This window comes from Panulirus ornatus, chromosome 42 (assembly GCF_036320965.1).
Source record: "Panulirus ornatus isolate Po-2019 chromosome 42, ASM3632096v1, whole genome shotgun sequence".
NCBI classification, from domain to species: domain Eukaryota; kingdom Metazoa; phylum Arthropoda; class Malacostraca; order Decapoda; family Palinuridae; genus Panulirus; species Panulirus ornatus.
In genome coordinates this window covers 8,530,634-8,545,633 of record NC_092265.1, presented here as the reverse complement: position 1 = coordinate 8,545,633, position 15,000 = coordinate 8,530,634, and the positions used below count along the sequence as shown (strand labels likewise).

The following is a 15,000-nucleotide window of genomic DNA, read 5'->3' as shown; positions in this document are numbered from 1 at the left end:
TCTGAAGCCGCTTCGTATCAAACGAGCAACCGTAACTCAATTGACACACCGCTGAAAACGTGGCTAAAGCTCTCAAGTCCTTTGTGCGACTTAAATCCTCCTGATACAGGTGTTTTATTTCCCCTATTTCTCATCGTTATCCCCAATGTCGCCTTCCACCCCACATACAACCACTCCACATACAACCAACCCTCCATCTACAACCACAACATTTCTTCACCCCCCGTGACACTCCATTGGATATTGTATGTGGTCCGTCAGCCTTGTGTGTGTGTGTGTGAGAGAGAGAGAGAGAGAGAGAGAGAGAGAGAGAGAGAGAGAGAGAGAGAGAGAGAGAGAGAGAGAAATATGACCCAACAAAAGTAAGTCCTTACAATGGCACGTCAAATTAGCCCTGTTACGGTCATTGGATACACCTCGTTGAGGCAACCAGGTTCCCAGTGCTTCGTCGAGGGCCACGGGCGGGGATTCCATCAGAGGCAGTCAGGAGGTGGGGCTCCTCAAGGTGCATATCTGCTGGTGTTTGTTTTCCTGAAGGTGTGGCCAAGGGTGTGGGTCATACGCAGTGAAAAGGAAGAAAAAACAAAAGAGGTGAGGGAAGGAGTAACTGCGTCTACGCATACCTATGAATACCCACGAAGATGCTTTCCCATAAAGGCAGAGGCAAGCGCTTGGCACTCACCGCGAACGGTAATCTTGCTTATCTTTTTCACAATACGGTCATTTTCTGCTGCCTCTTACACACACACACACACACACACACACACACACACACACACACATACACACACATACAGACACAGACCTACACTATCTATCTTGGGTTCGTGTTCCATAGTCTTTGTCGTCAAAGATCTAGTCTTCAAGGTTTCCATTACTCAATCTTTGCAAAATAGTGACGACTCTCCATATGTCATTCCGGGTTTGAGAATTCTTTTTTGGGGGGTGGGGGAGGGGAAAGTTGTGTTTTAATATGTATACTTCTCGAAATCTTTGTGGACTTAAAGTTCTCTTTTTTTCCCCCTAAAAAATTGCAAACTTTTTAATGCTTAGATGTGTTCTTTAATGTCTTCCATTTTTTGCCATGTACAAATGACCATATACCATTCCCATCTCCTTTCTCCACTGTATAGTTCCAATCCATTTGATCTCTTATCATAGTTCTGTGTCTCATTCCCTCCCTGTTCACCTATAAACTATCTCTGACATCTCTCCAGTATACTGAGCCTGGTTAGCTTATTTGGCCAGCCCACAGCAGAGCAGTATCAAGGTGTATTTCTCACACTTACAATAAGCACCTCCGTCGCTAATTTTCCAATCACGTGTTGTGAAAAACCTTGTATCATCACACTGCTCGTTATCCCGTTCTAATACCACGATCCCCACCATCACCACCCTACCGTAAATGGAATCATCAAATTCCATCTTTTCGATTACGTTGACTCTTCGATCCTTTACATTTACTTGACACTCTGTTACCTCCTCCCTTCCCCTTTTTTATTTTCCTGATGTATTCAACCCCTTTACCCCACCACCAACCCCCTTTGTCCAGTGGCACCGTTATGTTGATGTTGACTTTATCAACAGCAGCGGGTTCGCGTCAGGCGAAATATCATCCAATCTTATCCTTTGCACTCAACTTTCGTAGACGTTGTTGCAGTGAGCTCAGAAATAAGTAAGTGTGTGTGTGTGTGTGTGTGTGTGTGTGTGTGTGTGTGTGTGTGTGTGTGTGTACTTTTTTTTGTTCGACCTGGTGCAAATTTACGTTGGCATTTATTGGCACAGATACTGTTAGTCAGGTGTTTCGATATATGTGTTCCGAACTTCCATTGTGTAGTGGTGATACACACGCCAATTTCATGTATTTCTCGTATGCTGTTCTCGTCTTGGCTTTTGTCTCGACAATAGGATGATCAGTTTCAATAGGATGATCAGTTTTGATCTCGACCTCTCTGCCAATATTAAGATATTAAGTTAATAAGAGGCTCTTCCATCCAGTACTTACGCAGAGGGTATCCATAAATTGATCTGTTGTTCCATGTCATTTTCTTTGTCTTTTTTGTTAATACCTCGACACCTGTGAGGCCATTCCTGTCTCATATTGCTAAATTACCTCCTCACGTCCACCTTTTCTGAGATCATATTGTGACCACTGACTTGTATCAGATCCGTCAGCAGGTTCCAGGTTCTCGGGAGCAATTTTTCCTACATCCAGCTTCGACATGGCCAGTCTCAAGAGTAATGTCATTTCTGTGATTTGCTAACATATCAGAATTATAATTTTTGGATTCTGTTTCATACAATCAGTAAGTAACGTTCTGTTACATTCGCTCCCGCAAACTTTCTTCGACGTGTTTCCATTATGTCTCAGAGTTTCTTATCTTTAATTCGAGAAAAATTTCATGTTCTTTCCTCTTTATTGTTAATGATTTCTTTCTTCCAATTTTTTCTATCTATCCACTGTTTTCTATCCCTTTACATCTTCCTTTCTCTACATTTCTCTATTGTTTGAGTGTCATTTAACCTTTGACACATTTTTTTTTCCAGTCTCTCAAAGAACACTGATCTCATAGCATTTACGTCCTTGTCGCTTGAACGAAAAAAAAACAATTCCATATACAATAAATCTCGTTCCACTTTCTCGTGTAGCGAATGTACACACGTCGTCGCTCAAATCCGCAGACGTTATCGCTGGGCGGTATCGCCGTCGCCTTCGTTCACTTCCACACACACAGACACACACAGTGTTCCAGCAGGTACTACCAGTGGGCGTCCTCACTCGAAATAACTGGGTGAGGATCAACGCTGGTGATGATGCTGGCTGCTGCTGCATCGTGAGCTAAAAGGGCATGGCCAAGTGAGCAATGGAGTCTGGCTGCCTTGTGGTGGACTCACGTGCTATAATGAACACCTCACTGTCTCGAAAGATAGATAGATAGATAGATAGATAGATAGATAGATAGATAGATAAACATTTAGATATGCAGGTAGTTGGATAGACATATGGACAGATAGGCAGACAGACAGATAGATAGATACAGATAGATAGATAGATAGATAGAGAGAGAGAGAGAGAGAGAGAGAGAGAGAGAGAGAGAGAGAGAGAGAGAGAGAGAGAGAGAGAGAGAGAGAGAGAGAGAGAGAGAGGTGTGTGTGTGTGTGTGTGTGTGTGTGTGTGTGTGTGTGTATGACTGGTAACAGCATACATGTCTAGTGTTTGTGAGTGCACGAGAGTGTGTTCTAAGCAAGTGTTTGGGCAATGAGTGCTTCCAGTGAGTCAATGAGTCGGCTGATGACCTGGTGCTGGATGAGTCATTCTCCTCAGGTCTCTCTGACTTGTGGAGATGAATATCTGATGAGGTTAACAGACTCAAAAGAGGTTCACCAACACATACGAGGCTCGTAAACTCATAAGAGTCTCGCAAACTCAAAAGAGGCGCGCAAACTCATATGTTCAAAAACTCTTACAAGTTGTTCGCAAACTTATATGAGGTTCGCAGACTCATGCTCAAAGTCTCACAAGAGGTTTGCAAACACATGAGAGGCATGAACTCATAAACTGTCCGCAGACTCATAACAGGTTCGTAAACTCATAAGAGACTTGCAAACTCTTTGGTTTCATAAGTAACTGGTCTTGAAGTATCTGGGTATAAGAAGTTGAACCCATAAGAACATGGTTTCAGGTTTTCTTTCTCCAACCTCACCCCCTCCCCTCTCCCCTCCTTGCAGCGTTAACCCCCCCGCCCTTTAAATTTATCAGGGGGTAAAAAGATAAGCTTCTCATGGCTCCTTATCAGGGGTAAAAAGATAAAAGGGCTCCTCATGTGCCCCTAACTCTACTCCACAGAGGTATGAATTTAACATGACACGTGCACGCCGTGTTTGGAGACTTGAGCACACACACGTACGGAGTATAAGCAAGCCAACTCACACACACACACACACACACACACACATACACACACACACACACACACACACACACACACACACACACACACACACATACACACATATGCACACACACACTGGTCTAGCCTGGCATGGGTTCTCGCTGAACAATAACACGAACAAGCTAACATTTACACCCAAGGCAGGTGGAACTACACCTAAAGGTGTGTGTGTGTGCGTGTGTGTGTGTGTGTGTGTGTGTGTGTGTGTGTGTGTGTGTGTGTGTGTGTATACCTTGTGCAAGGACGTGATGTTAAAGCAAGCACAGAGTCACTACAGACTGTGGGCATATGAAGCCATAAAGTAAAAACGAGACGTGTGTTTGCATGTGTTAACAAAGGAGTACACAAGTGAGGGAGATTAATCTTACGAGCAGTCATGTAAATATTACACATGTTCACACAAGCAGTATCCAGCACAGAGCAGAGAGGGCAAAATGTCCCCAGATACGAACTGAGGTTTCGCAACGTCATTCATTGGCAAATTTGTATGCAGATGAGGTATTTTTCTACGCATTTTGCCATCCTGACTTATTTATCCTGATCTCTTGATCCATGTTGATGTTAGAGCCTGGAGCGCAAAAGGCGCGATCCTTGAGCATCAAGGCACGACTTCTGGGCACCAAGGCGGGACGAACGACCCATGGGTATGACGGATTGACACTATGACCTGGTCCATATCGTACGCCATCGGACCATCATCAAAGGTACAAGACTTACGCCATCAGTCGAGCACTCGATGCTCAAGGATTGTACCTGATTGTACCTGTACTGATCAAGGGAAGCTACGTCTTGCTCAAGGGTCGTACCGTCGTGCTCAAGGGTCGTACCGTCGTGCTCAAGGGTCGCACCGTCATGCTCAAGGGTCGTACCGTCGTGCTCAAGGGTCGTACCGTCGTGCTCAAGAATCGTACCGTCCTTCTCAAGGGTCGTACCGTCGTGCTCAAGGGTCGTACCGTCATGCTCAAGGGTCGTACCGTCGTGCTCAAGAGTCGTACTGTCCTTCTCAAGGGTCGTACCGTCGTGCTCAAGGGTCGCACCGTCATGCTCAAGGGTCGTACCGTCCTTCTCAAGGGTCGTACCGTCGTGCTCAAGGGTCGCACCGTCATGCTCAAGGGTCGTACCGTCATGCTCAAGGGTCGCACCGCCGTGCTCAAGGGTCGCACCGCCGTGCTCAAGGGTCGCACCGCCGTGCTCAAGGGTCGCACCGCCGTGCTCAAGAATCTTAAAAAAAACGGTGGTTCCACCAAAACCTTTCATCCAAATGAACCCTCTGGCTCAAGTCTGTGTGGGAGAGAGAGAGAGAGAGAGAGAGAGAGAGAGAGAGAGAGAGAGAGAGAGAGAGAGAGAGAGAGAGAGAGAGAGAGAGAGAGAATGAATTCCCTCCTATAAACCTCCAGTTCAAAATTAAAACTTCGGCCCATCGTTATCTTTGACGAGAAGACATTAATGTCTCGGACACAAGAAAGTAATACGGGACGCTCAACGTTTACAAGTGCATCTGAGATGACTGCATCAACCACGAGCGCCTTGGCCCGCGAGTGCACGAACGCATGAGTGCATAACAGGCAAGGTGCTCGAGACGAAAGTTCACCAGGTACGGGTGCACCGGGCATGAGTGCATCAGCAATGTGGTACACAAGACATCGAGTGCATCATGAGACATGCGTGGCCCAGACTAGATCGAAAATGTTAGTACGTGCCATTGTTTTATCTCTCTCTCTCTCTCTCTCTCTCTCTCTCTCTCTCTCTCTCTCTCTCTCTCTCTCTCTCTCTCTACACATACAACGCTGTAGCTGGGCGTGTATGAGAGTGTCTGGCTCATTGTTGCAGACCTGGGAAACATAATTCTAGGTCACCGAGATCCACATTCCCACCGCTGGTGAAAGTAGAAGATGCAGATGACAAAATAACAAGTGGAACTGAACTTTTCCCACTGCCGTTCTAGTCTTTGGATCAGCTCCTGCTTTTTTTTTTTCTATTTTCTTTTTCTTTCGTGAAAGCAAAGAAAGTTCAGTGCAAGCTCAGGTGGTAATTTGGAGGGAAGAGAGAGAGAGAGAGAGAGAGAGAGAGAGAGAGAGAGAGAGAGAGAGAGAGAGAGAGAGAGAGAGAGAGAGAGAGAGAAGCAACGATAATGACAGAAATATGGGACGGCTGCGGTGTGAGGGGGTAATCCACTGTGTCCACAACACTGAGAACCGCCCCAGGGGTCGAATCCCATGCACTCACTCGTCAAAGCTGGTGAATTTTACCCACCGCAATACCACCTACAATGAGAGGGGCCTTCTCCTCCTTCTCCTCTCCTCCAATCTCTCTCTCTCTCTCTCTCTCTCTCTCTCTCTCTCTCTCTCTCTCTCTCTCTCTCTCTCGTGGACAGGTGGACGAACCACCAACACACGCCACGGGAACGCAAACCCAACACACCGCACAACAACGCTAATTGTCATAACGAAAAAAAAAATAAAAGGACGAAAAATGGTTAAACATGAAAAAGAGACGGACGCAACGAACCTCGTGAACTTTATCCACGAACAGAAAGTCCCTTCCTGAACCGGGGTGGGAGGAGAGGAGGAAGGAGGAGAGGGAGGAGGGAGGGATTGTATACCTGTCTGTACTCTTACAAAAAAAGAGGGTGGAGGGAGAGACAGAGAGACGATGACGGAGACAGAGAGAGAGAGAGACAGACGATGATATTATTGGGGACAGCCAGGAAATCTCTGTACGGCGCCACGCCCTCCACGTCACGAGCGAGACGAGAAGGATGTGTTCACACGAAGGGATGGCAGAAAGCTCTATTTGCCTCTCCCATCCGTCGCGGTGTAGCCCCCCTTGAAGGACGCTGCCGCCACAGGGAGCTTTACTTATAATTCATTCATTAGCCGGCCAGGTTGAGGCGAGCTTGCACCACGCTAATCTCACATGCCGGGATGAATACTGCATCGGAGAAGGAAGAAAAAAAGAAAAAAAAAGAGGAAATGGACGAAACAATGAATGGGTAATTTACGATTCTTTCTCCTCCCGGAGACCAGAAGAAGAAGAGAAAAAAGAAACTGATGTATAGCAAGCGAGAGAAGGCTGACGGTGGAGTGATGTACCCAAGGTCAGTGTACAAGGTGCAAACTCATGCCGAGGTGCACACGGGCCTCCCCGCTATATCCATGTTGGCCACTCCCACACCGTCACTGCCGTCAGCCCCAGGCTGGCCCGGGTTTTACCTGGACGTCTTGGCCTTCCTGTAGACAACGTGCGATCGCTGTAGGCGGGATCAGGGTCTTGATGTAGACGGGATAAAGGCGCAGATGGGTGAAAGTAGTTTCCGTCTTGATAAAAACGACTAGGATTTGAATGTGGGAGTTTGTGATCATGGTTCCTGTAGATTAACATATGTGTCCTATAGACAGATGGAGGGCACTCTGAAATGACTCTCTTTTTTTTCTATATTTACGGACCCCATTGTGAATGGTGGTCAGTGTTGCCTGAATGGAATCTCTGGGCCCTTTTTTTTTGTAGTTATCGGCTCTCCTGTAGATAGCTTCAAGGCCCTTCTACCGTCGAGGCTTTTGTAGATGACCTCTGTATTCTGAAATAAATCTTTCGAGATTAGATTGCCCAGCCCTTAGGCAATTGCAAAGCTTCCCTCACACCTATCATGTGAAAATTTTAAGCATATGCAGTAGTTTTAGTGATCTTGTCAAATCAGGGTTCCTATGGGAGTCGAGAGGTATTTTTGGGAGAATAAGCCCTCCTCCAGACATTGCAGACAACACTTAGGACGTTGCTGTTGTGTGAGGGACAGGAAGCAAAATTTAGACAGCCTTGTTTTGAAAGGCTGCTGCTAAACACTCATGGATGGACAGGGGTGAGGAGAATGAGAGTCTGTGAGCAGATTATGCAGGACTCACAAGACGATCATGGCCTCCTGCAGGATTTAACGCTAGGGTGGGAGGGACGTGCTCACAGACACGACTCACAGCCACCAAACTCTCTCTCTCTCTCTCTCTCTCTCTCTCTCTCTCTCTCTCTCTCTCTCTCTCTCTCTCTCTCTCTCTCTCTCGTGCTGAACGAAAATGAATGTGTCTTCCATCTAACAAATGGTGTGTCTTTTGCCCGACTATCATTTATCTATCTACTTTTCGTCTTCTTACTGTTCGTTCAAGCGATTACTTTTGACGAACGATGCGAATATGATTTTCCTCCCAAGAGAATCAAATATCACTAATTCATTTGCCTTATTCTCTTGACGGTGTTTGAAAAGTAAGACATATAAACATACTTTATTGCCTAGGTTTACCTGTACGTCAAATCTAGTACAAAAAAAAAAGTCATCATGAAATTCTTAGTGTGTTAAAAAAAAGAATGACATGTCATCTATCTTTCATTTAACGGTACCAAGGATTTGAGCATCGTTAATGAACATTTTACTTCAACCATCAAGCTACTTTAAACGAAGGAATATGCATATAAAAAGAAAATATGATGACCATCAAATTAATCTTTTCCTCGTATTTTTTACCCCCAGTACTTCCTACCATGACCCGTGTGTTTATGTCCCACTTTCCCTCTCCCCCTACAGGTGAGTGTGTGTGTGTGTGTGTGTGAGTGTGGGAGGAGCGGTGAGGCTCGTCTGTGGCTGCTGCAAGGAGGATGGGATATCCAGAACCTTCCCTCCGTGCCCATGAGGTCCTTACCTTCACACCACCAACACCAACACCAACAACAACACCACCGACACCAGCTACGCCCTCAGGAGAGGCGCCATCACCTGCAACAGCGCCCAGAGGAGCAGCGTCAGGTTTACAGCTTGCGGTATCATCAACTCCAACCACAGTGGGCGTTGTAATCTGGAGCTGTGGTGAATCTACGAGACTACAGGCATGATGGATCTACGAGATCGAAGATACGACATCTAAAAAGACTGTTCGTCGAATCCATGATGAAGGATTAAGGCCGAAGGTGGAGAATCGAAGGCCACTTGTTTTCGCAATCCAATCCTTGTGCTTTATCCGAACCCAATTTTCACGATAGAAAACGGAACAAGCAAAAGTGACATATGATAACTTCAATTAACCTCGAAAATGTGCTGATATTACGGTGACGAGAAAGATGCAGTGAAATCTTTACCGTGCCCTTCGCAGTGATGAATGGAAAAGACAAACGAGCTCTGACGGTGACAATGTACAACACAAAGGGAACTGGAGAGCCAGGCTGGCATGACGGGCTACAGGCGGACCGTGGAAGAAGCAGAAGGAAAGCGTCGAGATACCCACTGGTATGGGCCCTCCGCTGGGCTGGCGTGGTCGTGTTTACACTTCTCTGCCTCGGGACTTCGCATGCTTGTCCTTCAGGTAAGTCCTCAGCTCCACCTTCTTACGTATCCCCGTCCTAACTCCTTTTCAAGCCTGGAAATGCGACTTTTTTGTTCGCTATTTTGTTTCTTTTAGGTTGCAACAGATGATATATCGTTTCCTCCTTCACTCCGAGCTTTGCTAGAGCATGTGCATACCCTTCCGAACATAAGCTATGTTAGTACAGACAGGGATACAAGGATTGCTGTGTTAGATACATAGAACACTTATGGAAAGAGTGAGGGGCAGAAGAACAGAGGAGTGACAATAGAATTCAATGAGGAAGCGGAAGTGAGGCAAGGGTTAGTGCCCTAAGTGAGCACAAGCTTTTCCAGTCAGGGGAAATGATGTTCAGATCACAAAAAATTCTTCTTCATTTTGATTGAATCGTAAAGTTAGGACGATTCAACACGGCGGAGGTTCAAGTTTACTCAGTGATCTCGAAAGGAAATCATGTCTGTTGTGGAAGTCAGGGTTTATGGGAAAGAAGAAAAAAAAAGTATAGAGCAAGACCTGATGGTTGAGACTGATTGAGCGATTAGCGTATACAAGGACCTGCATGCGTACAGGTGGTGATGAGGAGTGCTAGTGTGGAAGACTCAAGAGAATAACAGTTCGTGAAGATGGGAATCCCATAGGCTGAGGTTATGGCTAAGGAAGTTTAAGATGAATTATTTTTTCATTAAACGAACGCATGAGTGATGGTGGCATAAAGCAAAGTGGTGTAAAGACTTGCAGAATGGTTAATTGTTGGGAAGTGTTTGGATCAAGGGAGGAGAAACGGTGAACATATTATTAAAAAAAAGGAGACTGAAAGTATGTATATGGATTCATCCTTAAAGATATAGAAAGGTATAAAGATACACAGACGCATAGATAGATAGATAAATGCATATATAGAAGCGAAACAGACTGACCGGTAGATATATGCATAAACAAGCAGATAGGCAAATAAATATGTAGGATGCAAGACAATCAAATTGATATATAGATGGATTTAGGGAAGTAGAAATATCAGCTGTTGACTCAAGATAATTCAGTGGGTAAATAAATAACTTATCCAGTAATCTAAAGCTTAGGCCTATAGAGCATGCCTACTTAATACTCAATGACTTTTGATATATCTAATCAATCAATCTTTTAAATCCCATTTTTAATATGTTGTCATCCACTGTAAACTCTTTCATAAAATCTTATTATCATTATGTTAAGAAATATCAAACTCCTTTTTTTCCCGCTGAATGCTATAACACATATAGATCATATAGGCTTACCAACCAACAAATTTAACATCACTATACAGACATGACACTAAAACATATTACTAAATATTGGGAAAACTTATTTTCTTGTCCTATTGGGCATCATTTACATACGAAACCAGCCCACTGCAACCTTACACATGACTTTGTATGCTTTGTCATCCAATAGCATACGACACAATACCCATTTATACTCTGAGATCAAACCATAGTACGCCAGATATGACATACCATGCTATGAGGCTAACTCACAGTATAACACATCGCATACCTCGCATGCTATGAGGACACGTCATTATAATGTGCCACAATATGACTTACCATACTATGAGGTTTACTCACAGTATAACACATCGTGACTTTGCATGCTATGAGGTGAAACCATAGGGTATACAACAGGTGACCTTGCATGTCATGAGGTCAAGCCATAGGGTATATAACAAGTGACTCTGCATGCCATAAGGTCTGCTTACTACATCCCATGCGCGATGATGTTGCCAAGTTGACTGATCTCCTGTCATACGGCAACTAACTCTTCACAGCGCCTCATCTAAATGTGAACTGTAAACAGAGACTTGAACTTAAACCCTTCTAAACCGCTGTGTGACTAACCACTAACAAACCACAACCTGATGTAAATACCTTGCCCTTTTTTTTCTGTTAAACTGCTACAACAGACTGGGAATACACTTAGCCCTTTCTACAGGACGGTATCTATGTAGGGAAAATCCCCAGGACCCTTCGTCTACAAGAAGTGTTATCAGTGACTCTCCTAACCTGGACTTCTCTGTCTGACTGAGCTGTAGGGCACACTGCATGCCCTGTGAGTGTACAAGGGACTTACACAATCTCATCTTCCATACCTGAAGATGGCGTTCCAAGATTCTCCAGCTGGCGCTCCTCAACGAGGCGTTGACAATCTTAATGACCACAGGGATAAAAGTCCATCATAACCAATCAACTATCTATTTCTCCTTCAGTACGATTTCAGCTCGCGCTAGAGCAACGGACAGCGGAGACTTTAGAATGGCATACCATTTAGTTTCTTTCCTGCGTATATAAACTGAGTCCATAAAACGTTCCTTGACTGTGGTGGATATAAAAGGAGATGGTAAGGATGGTGGGAGGAGGAGGAGGAGGAGGAGGAGGAGGAGGAGGAGGAGGTCAAAGGCCCTTTATCATATTCTGTCCATAACTTCCAGTGTCATACAAGTGGTCGAACACACTTCTGACCCGGCTCATTCCAAAATGTATCCATTCCTCAGAGTATGTGCTATCGTAAACACACATAACCCTGCTCCTCTTCGTCCAGGATTCATATATATTCATATATATAACATACATATACATGTATGTATGTATGTATTTGGATACACAAACCACCGCCAGAAACACCTATATATAAAAGCCAAGGTTAAGACCATTTCTGAAACAGTGATGAAGGAAACTTTCGTCTCAAAGCCACCTTAAGGGAACCCCTGATTATAAAAGCCACACTGAGGACCATCTGCATAGAGACGTCTGCTTTGAGAACCAGTGTGTAAAAAAGCGGTCATCCAAAGCCTTCAACCAAAGATCTTAATTCAAAAAAGTACATAACAGCCATTACCAGATAACCGTGTACACTAAAACACAAAGATTTTAAAGTCAGCATTCGTAATACCAATATATAAAAGCCCCATTTTTTGTTAGCACTTTTTTATATAAATCTTCTATTAGGAAACAAAATATTTCTTAGTTACGATGAGCAGATGAAAAAACAGATTACATAATGACCACATAAAAAAAATAGATAAAATGGGTAAGAGTTATATAAGTAACGATAAGCTCCATTAGATAAATCCTTTATTCATACATCTCCACTCGTAAATATAATTTGTTAAACGTAATCTCTCTCTTTTTTTTGCAATAATAAATCAAAGAGAACATCTCTCTTAACGAATGCGAGTATTCGAGATTTCTCTCCTCTTACATCTGCTGTGATGACAAGAGTGCGACTTCAAACATTAATCTTGATGTATGAGGTGTTCAAATGGAAATACTTCTTCATATTACTGTCTATCTCAATCTTCCTCTCTCTCTCTCTCTCTCTCTCTCTCTCTCTCTCTCTCTCTCTCTCTCTCTCTCTCTCTCTCGCAACCATCGCGTTTGCATCACACGGTCTGGCTGGACTGGTCCAGGTGCTAGGCCACGTTTCTATTCGAAGTCATTCCAGCGTTCGTACTGGCATTTCGCTAATGTGATCCAAGGTTGATGTGGGCACACACACACACACTGTGATATACTTCTCACCACTTACGCGAATGACACGCGTCGTAAGCTTACAGTGACTGATGACACTGTTATTATGAAACACGAGAGCGTATTACATGATAGGTATTGGCTGTACTTCTTGTAAAGCATGAAATTCGCGATTCAAAACTCTAACGTCAAAGAAATTGTGATCAAAGAAGGTGGTGATTTTTTTTTTCATCGTTCTGGCGTATTATTCAGACTAGATGTAAACTGTGCGTAAACTCACGTTCAGTCTACATATCTCTTGAGAACTCTAGTGGGTAGTGACTGACTACTAAGTCAGTGTCGCTTTAGAAACCACAATGATTAGTAGCTGGGAACTGAAACCACTGAAAGGACTGTGCATCTTTTAGAGAAAATTACATTACTGATGAGAACTGAAACCACTGGAGATATTGTATATCCCTTAGAGAACACCACATTACTGATGAGAACTGAAACCACTGAAAGGATTGTATATCCCTTAGAGAACACCACATTACTGATGAGAACTGAAACCATTGGAGAAATTCTATATCCCTTAGAGAACACCACATTACTGCTGAGAACTGAAACCACTGGAGGGACAGTACGTCCCTTAGAGAACACCACATTACTGATGAGAACTGAAACCACTGGAGGGATTGTATATCCCTTAGAGAACACAAGTCTGTCTGAACTGGTGGTTAACTGTCACTGTAGAAACTAGCTCGACGTCTACGAACTCAGATGTATAAATTCAAGGAAAATAAAGGAAAAAAATAAGGTTGATCTATGAGTAATACTGATTTAACGTAACGAATAATGTGATGTATAAATGTGCTTGTAAAGTTTCCTTCTCACTTCGCTCCAGTCATTTTCTTTTTGTCTTTTTTTATATTCAATTCCTTTTTTTTTCTGTCTGCTGATGCGTTTCGTAAAGAAATTTTTTCCTGATATACGGATTGCTAAACCAATGCTTAAAAAGTGGAAAATGTGGGGGATATACTCGAAAAAAAAACCAAAAAACAGAAATTTGATAATGCAGAGATGAATCAATAACAGATTAATCTTTCCTTTAGAAAAGAAAAATAATGCAGAGATGAATTAATAAAATTGATAACAGATTCATCTTTCCTTTAGAAAAGAAAAATAATGCAGAGATGAATTAATAAAATTAATAACAGATTAATCTTTCCTTTAGAAAAGAAAAATAATGCAGAGATGAATTAATAAAATTAATAACAGATTAATCTTTCCTTTAGAAAAGAAAAATAATGCAGAGATGAATTAATAAAATTAATAACAGATTAATCTTTCCTTTAGAAAAGAAAATATGTAAAAAAAAAAAAAAAGGGGGGAAGGGAGGGGAAGAAAATGTTGCCCAGCGGAACTGATCCCATTGCGATGGTCTCTGTCTCGTAAAACTGGGAGGAAAAAAAAAACTCACTCGAGGCGGAGGGGGAAAAAAGGAGAGAGAGAGAGAGAAAAAAAAAAAGAGCAGCGACAAGTCATCTGTTGATGTTACATAACCCGATCCGATCGACCTCGGTCGTCCGGGAAAGCACCCTCGTCGACGTCCGATGACAAAAAAAGGTCATGTAAGGGAACGCGACACCTTGGCAACGAGTTGCCACACTCACCACGCCACACACACACACGCACACCATCGCCGCCAACCACCCACCACCGTCCTGTGGTTCTAGATGTGTTTAAATCAACTCCTCCTTTCCCCTTGAGTCCCGCCGACCTCTTCCTCCTCCTCCTCCTCTTCCTTCCTCCCGCCACCTGCATCCTTCTCCCACTCCCGAGCGGGAGAATCTTCAAGGAGGACCACACCCCCCGGTCTCCCTCGAGGTGCCACTTCCGAGCGGGAGAACCTTCAAGGAGGACCACCCTCCAGGTCTCCCTCGAGGTGCCACTTCCGAGCGTGAGAACCTTCAAGGAGGACCACCCCCCGGTCTTCCTCGAAGTGCCTACCATCAGAACCCTGTCAATCTGCTGGAGTCATGGCTCCCGTGGTCTCGCCCCTTGCGGCTTAAGACTAGTCCTTTCAAATATAAACGGAGAGAAGAAGCAGCAGCAGTAGCAGCTGTAGTAGTAGGCAGCAACAGCTGTAGTAATAGTAGCAAGAGCGGTTTTGTACTAGCAGCAGCAGCTGTAGCAGTGGTAGCAGCAGCAGCTGTAGTA

General features: G+C 44.0%; 1 protein-coding gene across 1 annotated transcript in view; it reads left to right on the top strand.

Annotated features, from left to right (window-relative positions):
- The window catches only part of LOC139761886 (neuropilin-2-like), a 139,907-nt gene that overhangs the window by 39,656 nt on the left and 85,251 nt on the right, over window positions 1-15,000 (top strand). The window contains exon 2 of the mRNA XM_071686470.1: window positions 8,524-9,295. Within this exon, the coding sequence (XP_071542571.1) occupies window positions 9,088-9,295 (208 nt within the window). The 5' untranslated portion in view covers window positions 8,524-9,087. The remainder of the gene's footprint in view (window positions 1-8,523; window positions 9,296-15,000) is intronic.